The sequence below is a fragment of the Microcaecilia unicolor genome, chromosome 10 (assembly GCF_901765095.1).
Source record: "Microcaecilia unicolor chromosome 10, aMicUni1.1, whole genome shotgun sequence".
NCBI lineage: Eukaryota > Metazoa > Chordata > Amphibia > Gymnophiona > Siphonopidae > Microcaecilia > Microcaecilia unicolor.
In genome coordinates, this window is record NC_044040.1 from 196,464,530 (window position 1) to 196,485,111 (window position 20,582).

The 20,582-nt window shown below is 46.8% G+C and overlaps 1 protein-coding gene across 2 annotated transcripts in view; it reads left to right on the forward strand.

The window, feature by feature from the left end:
- Nucleotides 1–20,365, forward strand: part of SKIL (SKI like proto-oncogene) — a 51,711-nt gene extending 31,346 nt beyond the window's left edge. For both annotated transcript variants that reach the window (XM_030216518.1, XM_030216517.1), the window contains exons 6-7: nucleotides 3,363–3,587; nucleotides 19,479–20,365. In XM_030216518.1, coding sequence (XP_030072378.1) covers nucleotides 3,363–3,587; nucleotides 19,479–19,640 — 387 coding nt within the window. In that variant the 3' untranslated portion in view covers nucleotides 19,641–20,365. The remainder of the gene's footprint in view (nucleotides 1–3,362; nucleotides 3,588–19,478) is intronic.
- Nucleotides 20,366–20,582: the final 217 nt, after the last annotated feature.

The following is a 20,582-nucleotide window of genomic DNA, read 5'->3' on the forward strand; positions in this document are numbered from 1 at the left end:
TTCTAAAAGTAGTTGGTTATTTCCAAACTTTTGTTCAGTTTTCTCTTATCATAGGGTGTACAGCATGATAAATGTGGAATACCAAAGAGGAGCGGTTAGCGTATCTGGGTTTAAAACAGATTTGGGAAAGTTACTGGAGGAAAAGTGCATAAACTGCTATTAAGATAAACATGGGGAAAGCTGCTGCTTTATTCCTGGGATTGGTAGCATGGAATCTTTCTACTGTTTGGGACTCTGCCAGTGCCAGGTACTTGTGACCTGGATTAGCCACTGTTGGAAGGAGGATACTGGGCTAGATGGACCATTGATCTGACCCAGTATGGCAGTCCTTATGCTCTTATGAAGATATAAAGCATTGACCTGTGGCATCGCTCCAGAATCAAGTAGCAGAATCATCTGATAGATTAGTTATTGAGATGACAATTCAAATTATGAAAGCCTTTTTTTCTTTTTCATTTGGATTTTTATTTCATTGGTGCGGAGACGTTTGGATTTGTGCTTTTTGAAAGTCCCTCATATTTAGCCTCACCTGATGGTCCTTTTATTAAGGAGCGCTGAAAAATGGCTTGCGGTAGTGTAGGTGCGGGTTTTGGGCGCACGCGGATCCATTTTTCAGTGCACCTGTAAAAAAGGCCTTTTAAAAATTTTTGCCGAAAATGGACGTGCGGCAAAATCAAAACTGCCGCACTTCCATTTTGGGCTGCGACTTTACCGCCAGCCATTGACCTAGTGGTAAAGACTCATGCGGTAATGACCTATGGGTGTCAAATGCTACTCGGCGCGCGTCCGATACGCACGTCTGAAAATTATTTTTCAGACGCATGTATCGGACGCACACCAAAAATGAAATTATAACAAGAGCCATGCGGTAGCCGGGCAGTAACTCCATTTTGGCGTGCGTTGGGCGCACGTAGACGCTTACATGGCTTAGTAAAAGGGCCCCTAAGGGATTCTTTTATTAACCTGCAGTAAAAATGGTCTTTAGCACACCACATAGTTATGTTATACCAGTTCTTGTATTCCGCCTATACCTATTCAGTAATCAAAAGCTGGACCAATCAGTCCATGAGCTACAAATAATTAGAACCAGACTAATTGCATATATTAAACATTAAATAAACCCACATTAACAAACCATAAGCTAAATATTAGATAAACCTGCCTTACAGAGTAAAAAAATTTTTTAGATACTTTCTGAATTGAAGATAATGGGTTCAAGACCTTACGCAGGTTTTTCTGGCGCACTAAGGCCATTTTTACCACAGCCTTAAAATGGCCGGTTTTCTATTTTTTGTGTTAATGGTCGTGTGCTAATGTTGCTGTTAGCACTCGACCATTTTGAAAAATTACCACGTGAGTACTTACCACCACCCATTTTGTAGGCAGAAAAGGCTCATGCAGTATTCCTACGCTAATTAGTTAGCGCATGCTAATGTAGCCCCCTGACATGCCTCCTCAAACCCCCCCCCCCCCCCCCCCCGATTTTTAGCACATGCACATTTGGCAGTTACCATAGGACGCTTGAGCGCATCTGCGTTAAGCGTGTGTTATCACCTAACACGGCCTAGTAAGAGGATCCCTAAGTGAATTACAGCAGCTTGGGGCTGATACTCATCAGTTCCCCACAACCATCAAAAAAATGTGTGGGACTAGTTCGGTGGGTGGCTCAGGTGCATGTACGGTTGGGTATCCTAATGTAGAAAAATAGAAGGATTTTCATTGTAATTCTGTCTACCTCAGATGGAGACAATTTAGTGCAATACCTTAGCCACCAGTTGGATGAAAACTATTAAGCTCGAATAAATGCTATTTGGTTTATTTGAATGCATGTGATATTACCATTTTCACTGCTTATTAGTGCATGTATGTGCAAGGATTCAAATCTTCTCCAGGATTGACTTACTCGGGATGAAATGTATTTAATGCGTACGCTTTATACTGGGGGCCCCTTTTACCAAGCTATGGCAAAATGAGGCCTGTGCTGGCGTCGGCGTGTGTTTCTGACACGCGCCGAGGCCCTCTTTTACTGCAGCGGGTAAAAGGTAGGTCTTTCTTTTCTTCATGAAATGGCTGTGCGGCAAGTGAAGCCCTTACTACCACCCATTGAGGTGGCGGTAAGGGCTCCTATGGTAACCGCCCGATTACTGTCATGTAAATTTTTGTAGCGCCGGAGATGATCGTGTGCTGTGGGTGGGAAGTACTTCCGGGCTGCTGCGGTAGCCTGGCGATACTTTCTTTTTAGCGAGCAGTAAGCCCGCATTGAACTTACTGGCGCTTTGTAAAAGGGCCCCTAGGTTTGGGAGGGGATTTGTGATAAGTGTATGTATTAAGGGCCAGATTCTATATAAAGCATCTGAAAAATCCGCACAGAAATCATTTTTGCCTATCTCTATTCTATAAGATGTAGGCACGGTATATAGATATGCTTTGTTTGATATTCCATTGCCTAAAACTATGCATATCCATTTACACCAACGAAAACGTGGCATAAATCCTTGCATGTAGATTTACGAGGCCTGGGCTGTATTCTGTAACAACTCACTTAAATTTGGGAATGCCCATGAAACGCCCATTTCCATGCCAATGTTGAACTGCGCGCTTTAGAATTTATGCGCAGTTTATTACAGCATACTCTTAGCGAGTTATGCGTGTAAATTCTAATTATTGCCAACCAGTGCTCATTATTGCTTGTTGAGTGCTGTTAACATCGCTGATTGGCTTGTTAAGCCAATTAAATTACACGCATTGTTATGGAATACACTTAGATTTAGGCGCAATATATAGAATCTGGCAGTAAGTGTCTTTTTTCCATGGTGAGTGTACATTCTGCACCCCTCTCAGTGCAACCGTGTCAGCCTTCTCTCCCACCATAGCCAGATATGACTCTCCTGACTCTAGTTCACGTTTCTCTCACCCTGGCCCCTCTCACTTTCCTTCTCACCTCACCTCCTCCATTTCCAGCATAGGGACAGTCATGTCTCCCTCTCCATGTCTTCTCTACCCTTTATGTATTTTTTCCAGGCCCTAAATTGGGCTTAAGAAGCTACTGCCTTCCCTGCCCGTCTTTTTAGGCCTTGATTGGGGATTAAATATGCTCTTGGTTTCTGGGCCAGAGTGAGGGCTGAAGACTGCACTGCCTGCTCCTGGGGCAGCCTTATCAGCCATGGAAATTCATTTGCCTTTTGATACCTTGTGTATGCAGTATGTCCTTTACTAAGAATTAATGTAGCAGCATTGTTTTGTAATGCTTCTAAGGTTCCGCTTGGCTGTTTTCTTCATATAGGTGTAAAGCAAATATTATTATTGAAGTACCCCAATGTCCTATCGGATGTGTAATTGTTTTTGTAATTTTCGTTGGCCAGGAAGTAGAAAAGTTAACCAGTTCTAAGACCATGAAAGAAGTGGCTGGGGAAGAGCAGAATTTACAGAAGGAACTGGAGGCTATACAGGCGGAACACGCGTTAAAAATGGAAGAGCTCTATGTTGAACAGAAGGACTTGGAACATAAGCTGGAGCAGGTGAAGCAGCGCAAATGTGCCTGTGACTCAAACTTAGGAAAAGACAAAGAAGCAGAGTATGCAGCACAGGTGAGGAGTGATTGTGGCAGCTGGTCTGATCTGGTTCTTCCATCTTCATAGTTCATTGCGGTATTTTCAGAAGATGGTTAAATGTGTAATTCAGTGGGCTTTCCTTTTATAGTGCTTTCAAAAATGAAAATGTTAAAGCAGCAGCAATAAAGCACATAAGAATCAAACTCAGACTCCATTTTGAATTGAGATTGATCGAGTCTCAGCTTTGTTGCTTATGGACATTTTCAAACTGCACAGAACAGGTGCCCAGGAGAAAGTTGCATTGATCAGATCATGTATAGAAACTTAATGCACTGATACCTGTACCTTTTGGGAGCCTAGAATGTTAATCTGAATTTAAATAAGAAGCAAAACAACCATATTATTCAGTGGTGTAATTAGGCCAGTGGTGTTTCCTTTTCACATCATGTTATGTACTTTGTGTAGCTAAGGGCCTAATTAGTTATATGCCTTTGGGGAGAAAACCTCGACAGATGAGGCTCAGTCTCGTATTGGGCCTGAGTTTCGTACAAATATATCCTTTGAGACCATGAAAACCATTCTGAGATGTGTTTGGTAATATTGTTTGTAAATGCTTGAGTACAATTGATATTGGAGATCTGTTTATACAGGCATTTTCTGATAGGGGTTGTAGTAGGGTAAGTGAATCCTTTGTGTTGTGGTAGTGCATTGGGCATACTGCCTGTTTTGAGATAGTTGTTTGCAAAGCTTGGGAGACAAATGACTTTAGTTATCTTTGTTGCTGTCTGTTAAGGTAAATGTGAGGTACCGAAGAGGAGATAAGATATAGTGGAATTAGAAAAGGTACAGAGAAGGGCGACAAAAATGATAAAGGGGATGGGACGACTTCCCTATGAGGAAAGGCTAAAGCAGCTAGGGCTCTTCAGCTTGGAGAAGAGACGGCTGAGGAGAGATATGATAGAGGTCTATAAACTAATGAGTGGAGTAGAATGAGTAGACGTGAATAATTTGTTTACTCTTTCCAAAAATACTAGGACTAGGGGGCATGCAATGAAGCTACAAAGTAGTAAATTTAATACGAATCAGAGAAAAAGTTTCTTCACTCAACGTGTAATTAAACTCTGGAATTTGTTGCCAGAGAATGTGGTAAAGGCGTTTAGCTTAGCGGGGTTTAAAAAGGGTCTGGCCGGCTTCCTAAAAGAAAAGTCCGTAGACCATTATTAAATTGACTTGGGAAAATCCACTGCTTATTTCTGGGATAAGCATCATAAAATGTATTGAGCTTTTCTGGGATCTTGCCGGGTGTTTGTGACCTGGATTGGCCACTGTTGGAAACAGGATACTGGGCTTGATGGACCTTTGGTCTGTCCCAGTGTGGCAATACTTATGACCTGTGGGATCACTCCAGCGTCCAAAAGCAGCAGAATTAACTGATAGGTTTGTAATTGAGGTGGTAATTAAAATGTTGAAAGCCCCTTTTATTTTCATTTGGACTTTTAATTTGTTCCTCAGGAAGCTTTAGGGTTTAAAGTTTTTGAAAGCCTATCATATTTAGCCTCACTTGATGTTAGTCCCAAGCTGCTGCAATTAGGCTCTTGACCCTTGTCAGGAGTCCTTACAGCCATCAGTGGACCATTTTAGGGCTGGTCTAGTGGCTCAGGTGTGTAAGATCCTTAGTTTTATGCTACTCCCTGGGTCTAGTAATGTTGTTTGTTCACAGTGAATTGGTGGGGGAGAGAGTCCCTGTAATTACTTGAGCATGAGATCTGTTGGTCAGATTCAGAGCTACGATTGCAGGGTTTCAGGAGAAGCTCTAGTGCAATCCAGATGGGTTTTCAGGATATCCCCAGTGAATATGCATGAGATCTGTTTGCATTTATTGGGGAAATCCTGAAAACCTGACCTGGCAAGGGCTAAGGTTGTACACTCCTGCTTTCTAGTGCATGGATCCAGCCAAAGATCATCACTGTAAGACCAGATTAGCGTATGAGGTGGGGATATAAAATAGGGGGGAAAAAAAATCCCTGTATGGTTGCAAATGAAGAATCTTAGCACCAGCTCCCAATCCTAGTTCCAAATGAGCTGGAAGCCCTGCCCCGTGGCCCCTCCCCCCCCCCCCCCCAAAAAACAAAACAAGAAGAAATATCAGGGCCAAAGAATGAATGGATGGGTGAATATAGCACAAAATGCTAAATGATGGCATGAAAAGATGGAGATTTTAAAGTCATGGAAGCAACTATAGCAAAACTTATTATGTGTATTTAGGGGGAAAATGTACAAAAGTACAAGTAATCTCTATATATAAAAGGCAGCACCAACGTTCTAATGAAGCCTCCAGCCGGAAGTGTGAAGGGAGAGAGATATCCGGTTTCTCCATGAGTGTCTGCCCCGCCCTCGCTCTCTCTGTAACAGTGAAGGACTCAGAGGGGGGAGGGGAGGGAGGGGAGAGAGGGCAGAAGCCCTCACTATCTCTGTAACATAAACACAGCACAGCAGGAAACTTAACACTGAAGGACTCGACTCCGAGGGGGGAGGGGACAGACGGCACAGGGGGGAGAGAGGGCAGAGGGCAGGGACACACACACTCCCACATGCACACAGAAGAAAACATTGCTAGCCCCCGTTTCATTTGCATCAGAAACGGGGCTTTTTTTTACTATCTCTCTCTATATAAAAAGCAACACCAACGTTCTATGAAGCCTCCAGCCGGAAGTGTGAAGGGGGAGAGATATCCGGTTTCCCCATGAGTGTCTGCCCCGCCCTCGCTCTCTCTGTAACACAAAGTGAAGGAAAACACAGCACAGCACGAAATCGCTCTCTTTGTAACAGTGAAGGACTGGAGGAGGGAGGGGAGAGAGGGCAGACGCCTTCACTCTCTCTGTAACACAAACAAACACAGCACAGCAGGAAACTTAACACTGAAGGACTGGGGGGGGGGACAGAGAGCAGAGGGGACGGAGAGCAGAGGGGAAGGGAGAAAGGGCAGAAGGCAGGGACACGCACACTCCCACATGCACACTGAAGAAAACCTTGCTAGCCCCTGTTTCATTTGCATCAGAAACGGGGCTTTTTTACTAGTAGTATATATTTCTGTCCAAACAAAGGCAGACAGAAGGTTAAGTCCAAAGCTGGAACAATTGCTTTAGGTTACCAGGAATCACCTCCTGTAACCTTTTTGTCTTTCGCAATAGGGCTGTCAAAGCCAGAGTCTCACCTGTTTCTACAAGTATAGTTGAGTAATTAAGGGACAGATTGCATATTTCACGAACTAGAATGTGTAACTGAAACATATTTTCATTGTTTACTTTATATATATCTCTGTATCTATATTTCTCCGAGGACAAGCAGGCTGCTTGTTCTCACGACTGGGTGACGTCCGCGGCAGCCCCCACCAACCGGAAAAAAGCTTCGCGGGACGGTCGGCACGCAGGACACGCCCACCGCGCATGCGCGGCCGTCTTCCCGCCCGTGCGCGACCGCTCCCGCCAGTTCCTTTTTTTCCGCGCCTGGAGAGAGTCGTGCCTGTGCCGCTCTCTCTGTTTCAGCCCCGGAAAAACCGTCGCGTTTACGCGATCTTCTCTTTTTTCTTTTATATTTATTTAATTGCCGCGCGCTCCACTTTTCCTTTCAAAAAAAAAAAAAAAAAGGAGCACGCGCTCCCATTTTCCCTCGCTTCCAGCGGGGACGTTGCATTGCGGCCTAGTGGCCGTACGGTCGTTTTCCTTTTTCGAGGTGTGATTTCCGCCACCATCGACGACTTTAATTTCGCCGACGCGATTTTTCCGTCGATGTCCTCGAAGGTCCCGAGTGGATTTAAAAAGTGTGGTCGGTGCGGCCGGCCCATCTCGCAGACCGACACCCACGCTTGGTGCCTCCAGTGCCTCGGGCCGGAGCACAATTTCAAGTCGTGTCCCCTGTGTCTCGGTCTCCGGAAACGGACTCAGGTTGCGAGGCAAGTTCAACGGGACCGTATTTTTGGAACTTGCGCCGGCCCCTCGACGTCGACCTCGACGGCATCGGTATCGACGCCCGGTCCTTCGGTACCGGTATCGATGCCCGAGACATCGGCACCGATGGCATCGACCCCAGGAGAACAGGTCCCGTCGGCCCGCCGGTCCTCCGGTGAGGGTAGAGGTGAGAGGCCGCGTGGGCAGTCGGCCCCGGTCACTCCCTCAGCCCATGGCCCACGGGACCGAACCCTGTCTGACCCGGTTCCTCGAGACCGAGGGGGATCCTCATCCTCCTCCTCCATGCCTCCCGGCGCCGGTGACGGGCATCGGAAGAAGGATAAGAAGCGCCGTCACCGGTCGCCCTCGATGCACATCGGAGAGGAGTCGACGCCGAAGCGTCTCCATCGAGAGGAGAGGTCCCCGTCGGTGATAGAGGTGCCGACGCAACAGGGTCCCGGCACCTCGGTGCCGTCTCCTGGCTCCCATCAGATTCGGGCACCGACACCCCTACCGGCCCCATCGCCTTTCCCGGCAGCGGGCCTGGACGAGTGCCTCAGAGCCATCCTTCCGGGGATCCTGGAAGGGCTGATGCGCCAGGCTGTGCCGGCGCCGGGGGTGCTTGCGCCCTCGGCGCCGATGACTGTGGCGCCGGCGAGCTCTAGCCCGGCGCCGGGGCCGTCGACACCGTCGCCGCTTGCGGTGCCGGTCTCGACCGCCACGCAGGTGGAGTCCCCGTCGACGTCGATGGAGGGAGCTCCGTCCCCGCCGGCGCGGGAGTCCGCCGCTCGACGACACCGAGACCCTGGTGCCTCGACGTCGAGCCGGGCCCGGTTCAGGACTCAGCTACATGAGCTTATGTCCGACACCGAGGATGAGGACTCGTGGGGGGAAGAGGAGGACCCTAGATATTTCTCCTCAGAGGAGTCTACGGGCCTTCCCTCGGACCCCACGCCTTCACCGGAGAGGAAACTCTCGCCCCCCGAGAGTCTCTCCTTTGCCTCCTTTGTGCGGGATATGTCTATTAGCATTCCCTTTCCCGTGGTCTCTGTGGAAGAGCCGAGGGCCGAGATGCTCGAGGTCCTCGACTATCCATCACCACCTAGAGAGTCCTCCACGGTGCCGCTGCACAATGTCCTTAAGGAGACGCTGCTTCGGAACTGGGTGCGACCTTTAACTAACCCCACCATTCCCAAGAAAGCGGAGTCCCAGTACAGGATCCACTCTGACCCAGAGCTAATGCGGCCACAATTGCCCCATGACTCGGCGGTCGTGGATTCTGCTCTCAAGAGGGCACGGAGTTCGAGGGATACCGCCTCGGCGCCCCCGGGGCGGGAGTCTCGCACTCTGGACTCGTTTGGGAGGAAGGCCTACCAATCCTCCATGCTCGTGACCCGCATCCAGTCATACCTGCTCTATATGAGCATCCACATGCGGACCTATGTGCAACAACTGGCGGACCTGGTCGAGAAGCTCCCGCCGGAGCAGTCCAGGCCTTATCAGGAGGTGGTCAGGCAGCTGAAGGCGTGCAGAAAGTTCCTGTCCAGGGGTATCTATGACACCTGTGACGTGGCATCTCGTGCTGCGGCCCAAGGTATAGTGATGCGCAGGCTCTCATGGCTGCGTGCCTCTGACCTGGACAACCGCACCCAGCAGAGACTGGCCGACGTCCCTTGCCGGGGGGATAACATTTTTGGTGAGAAGGTCGAGCAGATGGTGGACCAACTGCATCAGCGGGAAACCGCTCTCGACAAGCTCTCCCACCGGGCGCCTTCAGCATCCACCTCCACAGGTGGACGTTTTTCCCGGGCCCGGCAGGCTGCACCCTATTCTTTTGCGAAGCGTAGGTACACCCAGCCGGCCCGAAGGCCTCGTCAGGCACAGGGACAGCCCCAGCGCGCTCGTTCTCGTCAACAGCGTGCGCCTAAGCAGCCCCCTGCGCCTCCACAGCAAAAGCCGGGGACGGGCTTTTGACTGGATCCACGGGAACATAGCCGCCCTACAAGTGTCCGTACCGGACGATCTGCCGGTCGGAGGGAGGTTAAAATTTTTTCACCAAAGGTGGCCTCTCATAACCTCCGACCAGTGGGTTCTCCAAATAGTGCGGTGCGGATACGCCCTGAATTTGACCTCCCTGCCTCCAAATTGTCCTCCGGGAGCTCAGTCTTTCAGCTCCCATCACAAGCAGGTACTTGCAGAGGAACTCTCCGCCCTTCTCAGCGCCAATGCGGTCGAGCCCGTACCACCCGGGCAGGAAGGGCAGGGATTCTATTCCAGGTACTTCCTTGTGGAAAGAAAACAGGGGGGATGCGTCCCATCCTAGACCTGAGAGGCCTGAACAAATTCCTGGTCAAAGAAAAGTTCAGGATGCTTTCCTTGGGCACCCTTCTGCCAGTGATTCAAAAAAAACGATTGGCTATGTTCCCTGGATTTAAAGGACGCGTATACTCACATACCGATACTGCCAGCTCACAGACAGTATCTCCGATTCCGCCTGGGCGCACGGCACTTTCAGTATTGTGTGCTGCCCTTTGGGCTCGCCTCTGCCCCACGAGTGTTTACCAAGTGCCTCGTGGTGGTAGCGGCCTACCTACGCAAGCTGGGAGTGCACGTGTTCCCATATCTCGACGATTGGCTGGTCAAGAACACCTCGGAGGCAGGAGCCCTCCGGTCCATGCAGTGCACTATTCAACTTCTGGAGCTGCTGGGGTTTGTGATAAATTACCCAAAGTCCCATCTCCAGCCAGCCCAGTCTCTGGAATTCATAGGAGCTCTGCTGAATACCCAGACGGCTCAGGCCTACCTTCCCGAAGCGAGGGCCACCAATCTCCTGGCCCTGGCTTCGCAAACCAGAGCGTCTCAGCAGATCACAGCTCGGCAGATGTTGAGACTTCTGGGTCATATGGCCTCCACAGTTCATGTGACTCCCATGGCTCGTCTTCACATGAGATCTGCTCAATGGACCCTAGCTTCCCAGTGGTTCCAAGCCACCGGGAATCTAGAAGATGTCATCCGCCTCTCCACCAGTTGCCGCACTTCACTGCTCTGGTGGACCATCCGGACCAATTTGACACTGGGACGTCCATTTCAAATTCCGCAGCCCACGAAAGTGCTGACGACGGATGCCTCTCGCCTGGGGTGGGGAGCTCATGTCGATGGGCTTCACACCCAGGGTCTGTGGTCCCTCCAGGAAAAGGATCTGCAGATCAACCTCCTGGAGCTCCGAGCGATCTGGAACGCACTGAAGGCTTTCAGAGATCGGCTGTCCTGCCAAATTATCCAAATTCGGACAGACAATCAGGTTGCAATGTATTACGTCAACAAGCAGGGGGGCACCGGATCTCGCCCCCTGTGTCAGGAGGCCGTCGGGATGTGGCGTTGGGCGTGTCAGTTCGGCATGCTCCTCCAAGCCACGTACCTGGCAGGCGTAAACAACAGTCTGGCCGACAGACTGAGCAGAGTCATGCAACCGCACGAGTGGTCGCTCCATGCCAGAGTGGTACGCAAGATCTTCCGAGAGTGGGGCACCCCCTCGGTGGACCTTTTCGCCTCTCAGACCAACCACAAGCTGCCTCTGTTCTGTTCCAGACTTCAGGCACACGGCAGGCTAGCGTCGGACGCCTTTCTCCTCCATTGGGGGACCGGCCTCCTGTATGCTTATCCTCCCCTACCTTTGGTGGGGAAGACCTTACTGAAGCTCAAGCAAGACCGCGGCACCATGATTCTGATAGCGCCCTTTTGGCCCCGTCAGATCTGGTTCCCTCTTCTTCTGGAGTTGTCTTCCGAGGAACCGTGGAGATTGGAGTGTTTTCCGACTCTCATCTCGCAGAACGACGGAGCGTTGCTGCACCCCAACCTTCAGTCCCTGGCTCTCACGGCCTGGATGTTGAGGGCGTAGACTTCACTGCGTTGGGTCTGTCTGAGGGTGTCTCCCGGGTCTTGCTTGCCACTAGGAAGGATTCCACTAAAAAGAGTTACTTTTTCAAGTGGAGGAGGTTTGTCGTGTGGTGTGAGAGCAAGGCCCTAGAACCTCGTTCTTGCCCTGCACAGAACCTGCTTGAATACCTTCTGCACTTATCAGAGTCTGGCCTCAAGACCAACTCAGTAAGGAATCACCTTAGTGCGATTAGTGCTTACCATTATCGTGTGGAAGGTAAAGCCATCTCTGGAGAGCCTTTAGGTCGTTCGATTCATGAGAGGCTTGCTTTTGTCAAAGCCCCCTATCAAGCCTCCTACTGTGTCATGGGATCTCAACGTCGTCCTCACCCAGCTGATGAAACCTCCTTTTGAGCCACTGAATACCTGCCATCTGAAGTACTTGACCTGGAAGGTCATTTTCTTGGTGGCAGTTACTTCCGCTCGTAGGGTCAGTGAGCTTCAAGCCCTAGTAGCTCATGCTCCATATACCAAATTTCATCACAACAGAGTAGTGCTCCGTACCCACCCAAAGTTCCTGCCGAAGGTGGTGTCGGAGTTCCATCTTAACCAGTCAATTGTCTTGCCAACATTCTTCCCCAGGCCGCATACCCGCCCTGCTGAACGTCAGTTGCACACATTGGACTGCAAGAGAGCATTGGCCTTCTACTTGGAGCGGACACAGCCCCACAGACAGTCCGCCCAATTGTTTGTTTCTTTCGACCCTAACAGGCTAGGGGTCGCTGTCGGGAAACGCACCATCTCCAATTGGCTAGCAGATTGCATTTCCTTCACTTACGCCCAGGCTGGGCTGGCTCTTGAGGGTCATGTCACGGCTCATAGTGTTAGAGCCATGGCAGCGTCAGTGGCCCACTTGAAGTCAGCCACTATTGAAGAGATTTGCAAGGCTGCGACGTGGTCATCTGTCCACACATTCACATCGCATTACTGCCTCCAGCAGGATACCCGACGCGACAGTCGGTTCGGGCAGTCGGTGCTGCAGAATCTGTTTGGGGTGTAAATCCAACTCCACCCTCCAGGACCCGAATTTATTCTGGTCAGGCTGCACTCTCAGTTAGTTGTTCTTCGTAGGTCAATTTCTGTTGTACCCTCGCCGTTGCGAGCTTCAATTGACCTGGGTTCTTGTTTTGAGTGAGCCTGAGAGCTAGGGATACCCCAGTCGTGAGAACAAGCAGCCTGCTTGTCCTCGGAGAAAGTGAATGATACATACCTGTAGCAGGTGTTCTCCGAGGACAGCAGGCTGATTGTTCTCACCTACCCTCCCTCCTCCCCTTTGGAGTTGTGTGTTTCATCTTTTGCTAGTCATTCAACTGGCGGGAGCGGTCGCGCACGGGCGGGAAGACGGCCGCGCATGCGCGGTGGGCGTGTCCTGCGTGCCGACCGTCCCGCGAAGCTTTTTTCCGGTTGGTGGGGGCTGCCGCGGACGTCACCCAGTCGTGAGAACAATCAGCCTGCTGTCCTCGGAGAACACCTGCTACAGGTATGTATCATTCACTATTTATTAAGACAATAACCCCAAGACCCTGTATATATCGCTGAGATTTCTGCACAGAAATTGAAGTGTATGCCATAATAATGTGCATAACCTAATTGGTTAACAAGCTAATCAGCACTGATAATTGGATGTTAACCAATTATTTCACTAATTGGCATTAATTAGAATTTATGCGCTCTACTTGCTAAGTCTGTATTCTGTAAAGTGGTGTATGTAAATTCTATTGCTTGCTGGCCAAAAGGAGGTGTAGGCATGGGAGTGTAATGGGCGGTTCATGAGCGTTCCAAAAATATCCATGCTGGTTTGTAGAATACACCTGCTCCGTGCTTAATTAGGCGCTGGTATTTACACCAAGTTTCCCTTGGCGTAAATTGATACGCCTAGAGTTAGGCGCTGGCATGACCTCTAGGCGTATTCTATAAAACACACCTAAATCTAGGCATGGTTTATAGATTACAGCTAAGCGGGGGTTTTTAGCGCCAGTTTTTCAGGCATCGTAAATAGAATCTGATCCTTATTGCCTTTACAAAAAGAAGAGATGAAGTGATTTACAATATAACATATAAAATACATACATAAGATTATTCAAAAAATTTAAATCACTAACTTCCTACCCTAGCTTCAAGTATCTGATACACAAACCTTCAAACAAAACCTAGCCCCACCCCCCAACTTCAAAGCCCCTCAATTAATATAATAGAAAATCTATGAATTACCCTCCTACTTCAAAATTTCAAAAAGCTTCTTGCCACAGCCATATCTTTACATCTTCATGGAAATGAAGATAGTTCATTTCTTGGGTGAACCACATCAGGCAAGGGTAAGATGCTCCAGAATAACCTTTATTAGGACCCAACACGGTCCGTGTTTCGGCTATATCAGTCTTCTTCAGGGGTCTACAAAATTGTAAACATATAAAAACATATAAAAGTTAAAAACAAAACATTTACATATTCATACACAACCATATGTTTGTATAATTATTGAAAAAAATTTTGTTAAAACATCACAGATACAATTAAAAAACCAACAACACGTAAAGAATTTTTAAAGGGACAATTTCTGTTAATAAGTACTCCATACTACAATGTTTTCTAAAGCTTGATTGAAACTAAGCCCTGGATGGTGCTTCAAGAAATCATCCAATTGAGATCCCACTACCTTCTCAATCTACTTTCCAAAAATAAGAAATATTGGAAACAGGTCTATAACTACTCAGAACTGCTGGGTCTAATGAAGTCTTTACTGAAGCTGCATTCAGTGGATCAGGCAACAAAACTGCCATCAATGAGGTATTAACAATACCTGAAAATATTTCACGCAAACCTTACCCTGCTACCTTCATCAAAATTGAGGAGCAACGGTCCAGTGCATTCTGGACAAAACCTTCATCAGCTGATTTTCTTTAAGAAACTCAAAATTAATCCATCCATTTGTTCATTCCGCTCACTAACACTCTGCTCTCTGATAAGCCATTTTGTACATGTCTCCCCCATAAAAGCCCATTCTCTTGTCTAATTTCTTTATCTCAGCACTCTTTATTCCCCTCTCATCCAATAACTCACAAATTTGCAGCATCTTCTCTCTAAATACATCCACAAAGTTATCACACTGTAGCCCCCCTCCACAATCCACTTTGCCTCTCTGTATCCCTTCTTCCACCAGTTCCGTAACCACTGAAATAAACTCCTTTTGGTCTATTAAAAACTTTCTCAATTCTGTCATTTAGATATATGTGTTTAGATTCATGCAGCCCCAGTTCATACTTTGTAGCAGAAATGAACAGTACCCCTTCCACATAATCCTATTACTTCAAACTGTACGAATTTTACCACTCCAGTTATAATTAAGTGTACGTCTACCCTTATCCTGCTCTGTATTGCTCACTAGAAGCTGTAGTCCCATCCCCGGAGACTTATCAGTTTCATTGGGATTGCTTCTCTCTATATGCTACTATATATTCGTCCCAGAGTTGTATTCTCTTTTCCGGAACCTTATCAGCTTCCTTGTACCTACTGCTACTCTATTTTCCACTCTGTATATATTCCCGGAGCTGGTACTCTCCTCTCCGTAACCTGTAAGCCACATTGAACCTACTGCTATGCGGGAAAATGTGGGATACAAATGTAATTAATTAATAAATAAATAAATTTATTTAAATGACTCTATGAACCATGGAACCGATCCTTTCATTCCTTCTACATGCTTCTTCGAAGGAGCAGTTTTATCCAATCCCTTTCTAACATCCCTATTCCATTGTTCAACTAACTTATTCCACTCCTCCCCGCCATAATCGTCTACCTCCTTCAACCCAGTGTCATAGCCGCAAAGGGGGGCTTGGGGCCAGGCCCCCTCGCTTTGCCTCAGGCCCCCTCTGTTTTCATGGCTGATGGGAAGCCAGCTTTAGCAGCCGAAGCAAGCCTGCTGAATTAAGTGCTGCTTGTTCAACACAGGTGCGACTTAGGAGACCTCTTCAGCTGGCGGGACTTGGCATCCCTGCCATAATAGGTAATATTTGATTGCAGCAGCGGCTGTGGGAAGGGGGGGGAAGAGAATATAGCCTCTCCCCCAGTCCTGCTTCAACCATGGCTCTAAAACTTCCAAAAATCTATTGAGGGCCAGCTGTTGCTAGATGTAGCCAACATCCTCTTTCCATTGCTAAGTCCTCCCACAATATGAAATTATCTCCAAGTTATTAACCCAGCCTGTACATGAATAGCACTCTCCACAAACTGCCTGAAACCAAGCTTAACCATCTTATCCACAAATTCAGTTTTCTATGCTTTAAGTTGAAATCCTGCAAAACAACAAATGAACTGCCAGACTTGCCCCTTTACTTTTTGGCAGGATGAGGAGTGTTCCAGTTTGTTTTATTATCCAGGATGTACAAATACTAAACCTACTGCACCCCCGGCTTTAATGCTTGCCTGGAGTGCAAACATCTGCAACGGAAGTTTTTTTTTCCCCCAAAAAAAGGTTTTGTTAGATTATTAATAACGGTACAGAAATAGTACAACAATCACACAAGCTTAAGCCTAGTCCATGGATACAACAAGGAATAAATGGACCACACGCCCCATGAAACTAGCATAACTCCAAACAACACCATACAGTCACCCCCCCCCCCCCACTCACAGAACAACCCACAAAAGAAAGACAAGAGCAAGAGGCAAAGTACGAGAAAAGGAGGGCACAGACCACCCTGAGCACAAAGGCAAGCCCTCAAAAAGGGCCACCCAGCCTCAAGGCAATCCCCACCAGCTCATATAATGATTCCAAACACTACGAAACGTATCCAAGGAATCATGCTTCAAAATAAGTCAGTTTGGTCATCAGACAGAGATGATCAGGTTTAAGCAGCAAATGATTTCTGGAGGGGGTCGTTGAATTCAAAAAGGACACTAAACACATACGAGCTGCCTTAGCCACAAAGGTTACAAACTGCTGGTCCAAAGCATCTATGCCTGGGAGGCTCCCATTAAGACACAATATAGTCAAATTCATAGGCATAGTAACATGTAAAATGTCATATAACAACTGCAAAATCATTTGCCAGTGCAACTACCACCAAACATGCACAAAAGTTCCTGGCTGACTGCACTTTCTCTAACAAAGGCCATTGCCCGACCCGAAAACCTTCTGAAGGTGAGCTGGCGTGTAGTACCGTTGGTGCAAAATTGCGACTGAAGTTTTTGATGGAAATAGTGTGTTCGTTTATCAGGAATTCATATTTATCTTGTTTCATTTGTGTCATAACTTGAACGCCTAAATTCATAGAGGTAGATATTTAGCTGGCGGCGGCCAGCATTTTGCTGATTGCCAATGGTTTTATGTTTGAATATTCAGTGCCGGGCCACGTCTGGGTTTCAACATTGAATACAGAAAGACAGGAGGTGAACCTCTGCAGAACTGACAAGTCAAGAAATAACAACAAAGGTGGTCCAAAGAAGAAGGGACAACCAATGATACTTGAAAAGATTTACTGAAGAAAGACCCTGTTTAGCCAAGTTTCAGCAACCATCTGCATCTGGAGGTCTACACATACACATCAAAAATATAAAAAAATTAAAAACAATGTATTAATACACAGGAAGAACATTCATAACACAATCAAATGGAAATTAAAGGATTAACATCAGATAAAGTAATCACATAAATAAGGAAACTTCCTGTAAACAAACTGGAAAAACAACAAATTAAAATATTACACTCAAATCACTACAGATCAACAAACATCCAAGGCAAAACCAGAGGTATTTATTTGCAGGCTCTTATAGCTAAAACCAATTTTACAAAGAGGGATATCAGCTAACAAAAAAATAAAACTTTGGAGCATGGTTTCAGGTTCTCATGAATACAAAAAAGTATCTAACTTTCAACTACAAATACATGAATCAGCCAGATAGGCTCTCAAGGTGCTTTGGCTTCCGGTTCAGGCAAGCATTTTATTTAATTTCTTTTGGTTTATTGTGCAAGAAGTTGTATGGCGTGGCTCCATCTTACTTAATAAATCATTTAGGGGTATGTTTACTAAGGTGCGTTAGTGTTTTTAATGCACCTTTAAAGTTAAGGCACATTAAACGCTAACGCGCCTATACATTTCTATGAACGCATTAGCGTTTAAAGCGTGTTAATGCTAACATGCCAATAGCACACCTTAGTAAACATAGGCGTTAGTTTTGACATCTCAGTTAGGTCTTTAAGAGGTACTTATTTGCTTTTCCCTCCATAAGGGGTAAAAAGAGGCTTAAACAACTGGAGACTTTGCTTATCAGGTGGTGAAACTGGGTACTTTTGAGTGCTAATGGTTATTTGGACTTTAGGTGATGGATTAAAACTTATTTGTTTGAGAAATTTGTGTGTGATCAATTTATAGTGGGACTATCGTGTTAAGATATTGATAATGTTTTAGTTGCTTGTACTAGCTGAGAATGTCCAGTCTTTTTTACGATTCTTATCCGCTTAGAACTGTGAGGTCATTGTGGAATATAAAAATAAAGCATTATGTTATCTGGGCTCAGTTCAGCCTGTGGCTTAAAAAACGCTGATCGCTGCTGGCTAAATATTACTCCCTTTACGCAATCTCGTTAGTAACTTTTGTCAAGTGCTCTGCATTCATTGTTCCATTATACCTCATCTGTCTAGTTTTGTTTGCTTATTTCTGTTGATGAGATTTATGTATCCTGCATCTGATTTTGAACTATATTGTACTCTACTCTGATAATTTCTTTGAATGGCAATATATCAAATGCATTGAAATAAATTAAATAAATTTGGGCTTCATTTCGACAACGTTTTTAATCGTGATTAAAGGCAGGGCATAGCCAGCAGTCCATTGGGCGAGGGGCATAGGGATAGACTGGAAGGCATGCATTTTCTTTCCTTTCCTCCCCCCCTATATTAGATATCATACCGTTGCTGGTGGAGTTGCTGAAGCCCCGCCAGTCGAAGAAATCCAGTTCCAAAGACGCCCCCTTCTGAGCATGCTTGAGGAGTGCAAGCGCTGGTGTCTAGAGGCACACCGCTGACTTCCTTGCTCCTGAGGCTGTACGAGGAGGAGGGGGGTGACTCAGACAGTGGATTTATTCGGCTGTCAGGGTTTCAGCTACCCCACCAGCCATTGAACAGATACTGCAGCTTTGGAGAGAGCCTGAGCCCATTATCTCTTTCATATGTATAACCTGCCATCACTCATTCTTTCTTTCTCATGTGCCCTCCTGTGCCTTACCCATTCTCTCTCTCATATGTGGCCCTTCACCCATTCTTTCTCATATGTGCCCCCCCCCCAGTGCCTTCACCTACTCTCTCTCTCTCTCTCATGTGCTTTCCTGTGCCTTCACCCGTTCTCTCTTTCATGTGCCCCCCTATACCTTTACCCATTCTCTCTCTCTCATGTGCCCCCAACCATTCTCTCTCTCATATGTGTTCCCCGTGCCTTCACCCATTCTCTCTCTCTCTCTGTCTTTCTCTCTCTCTCAAATATGCCTCCCCTCCCGGGTTCTCTCTTAATGCCCTTCCTCCCTCGTCCGCCCACATGGTCAGTCCAGCATCTCTCCCTCCCCTCCCCTCACACTTTATCTTTTCATTTGCTGTACGTCTTTGTGCTGCAATGGCAGCCGTATTGAAACACTGTCTCGGTTACACCGGGCCTTTCCTTCTGACCCTTCTCACCCCCTTTTGAAAACAGGAAGTTGCATCAGAATGGGGCCGGATGTGTCAGAGGGAAAGGCCTGGTTCAGGCTGAGGCAATGTTTTCAATATGGCTGCTGCTGTAGGCCGAAGACTTACTGAAAATAAAAAAGGTAAACTTGAAGGGGAGGGAGAGCCACCGGTGGTCCGGAAGGGGTGTGAGAGATGCCGGACCGACTGTGCGTGCATGCATGCTTGGAGGAGAGGGAGGGCTGTTATTAATCATGATTAATTTTTAAAATCTTGATTAATAATAACTGTGTTACTTGTGATTAATGTGCAGCCCTAAAATAAATCGGTCTGCACACTTCCCAAAAGCAGATCTAAAATTGCTTCTCATTTTCGTGTTTACCCTTGCAGTTGGCAGAGCTGAGGAGAAGATTGGATCAGGCAGAGGCAGATAGACGGGAGCTGCAGGATGAACTCCGACAGGAGCGAGAGGCAAGAGAAAAACTAGAGACAGTGATCAAGGAATTGAAGCTCCAAGTTTTGAAATCTACAAAGAATGTTAACAGAGAATAGATGCAATGGAGGGTGAACTCCTCAGTGTACTTGAAACTGTTGTTTTTCTGTTCAGATGCTATAAAACATACTCCTGACCTGCCTAAGTAAGAGAGCAGGTATTTCAGCGTTTGCTGAATCTTGACCAGAAAGGAAAAATGAAAAGACTGCTTGTTCTCGGTGGATATGAGAAGCTGCATTTTTCAACACTTCTTATCAGATCCCTTTCTTTTACCCTTAAATAAAAAAAAAAAGAAACTTTTTTTTTGCTTTTGAGTAAATCACTGCGTCTCCAAGGTTGTGTGCATTGCAGTAAAATAATACACTCTGCCGACTTAACTTCCACTGACAACTTTGAAAACATTCTTGGGAAAACAATTCTCAAGTTCCGTTTCAGATTTTGTGTGGCACATTCTGGACCTGGTTTTCCTTTAGCAGGGATTTTTCACTTGCCTGGCATTTCTGCGTAGGATGAGAATGTCCTAACGTTTTGGTAAGAGCCAATCAGCAAGGTGTAGTAGGCCGGTAAATTGAGACTGCACTCTTCCCACCCAGTTAGGGAAATGGATGCTCCCAACATGGATTTGTTAATTACAAGTCTAATTGCAGCTGCTATGAAGAAATGAGAATGTAACAAAGTGTAGCACCGTTTGGTAGTGCTTTACAGGAAGAACGTGTTTTAGTTTATGCAAAGCCGAGCTCACCGGAAGAGACGTTGTCTTTGTGCATTTGAAACAAAACAAAACCCCACATAGTTCATGTTTTTCTTTGTCAATAGCAAATATGAAGATAAACCGATTCCTAGTTTTTATTCTTTTACATTTGTGCATAAATTCTGCTGGTTCTATTTGGCCTAGGGCTGGAACACCTGTCCAGTGCAGAGACTGCTTAGGAAGAGTAAATTGGGTGGATTCAAAGATCAGCTCCAGAGACGCCAGTGCACAGGATCCAGCTAGGTGATGG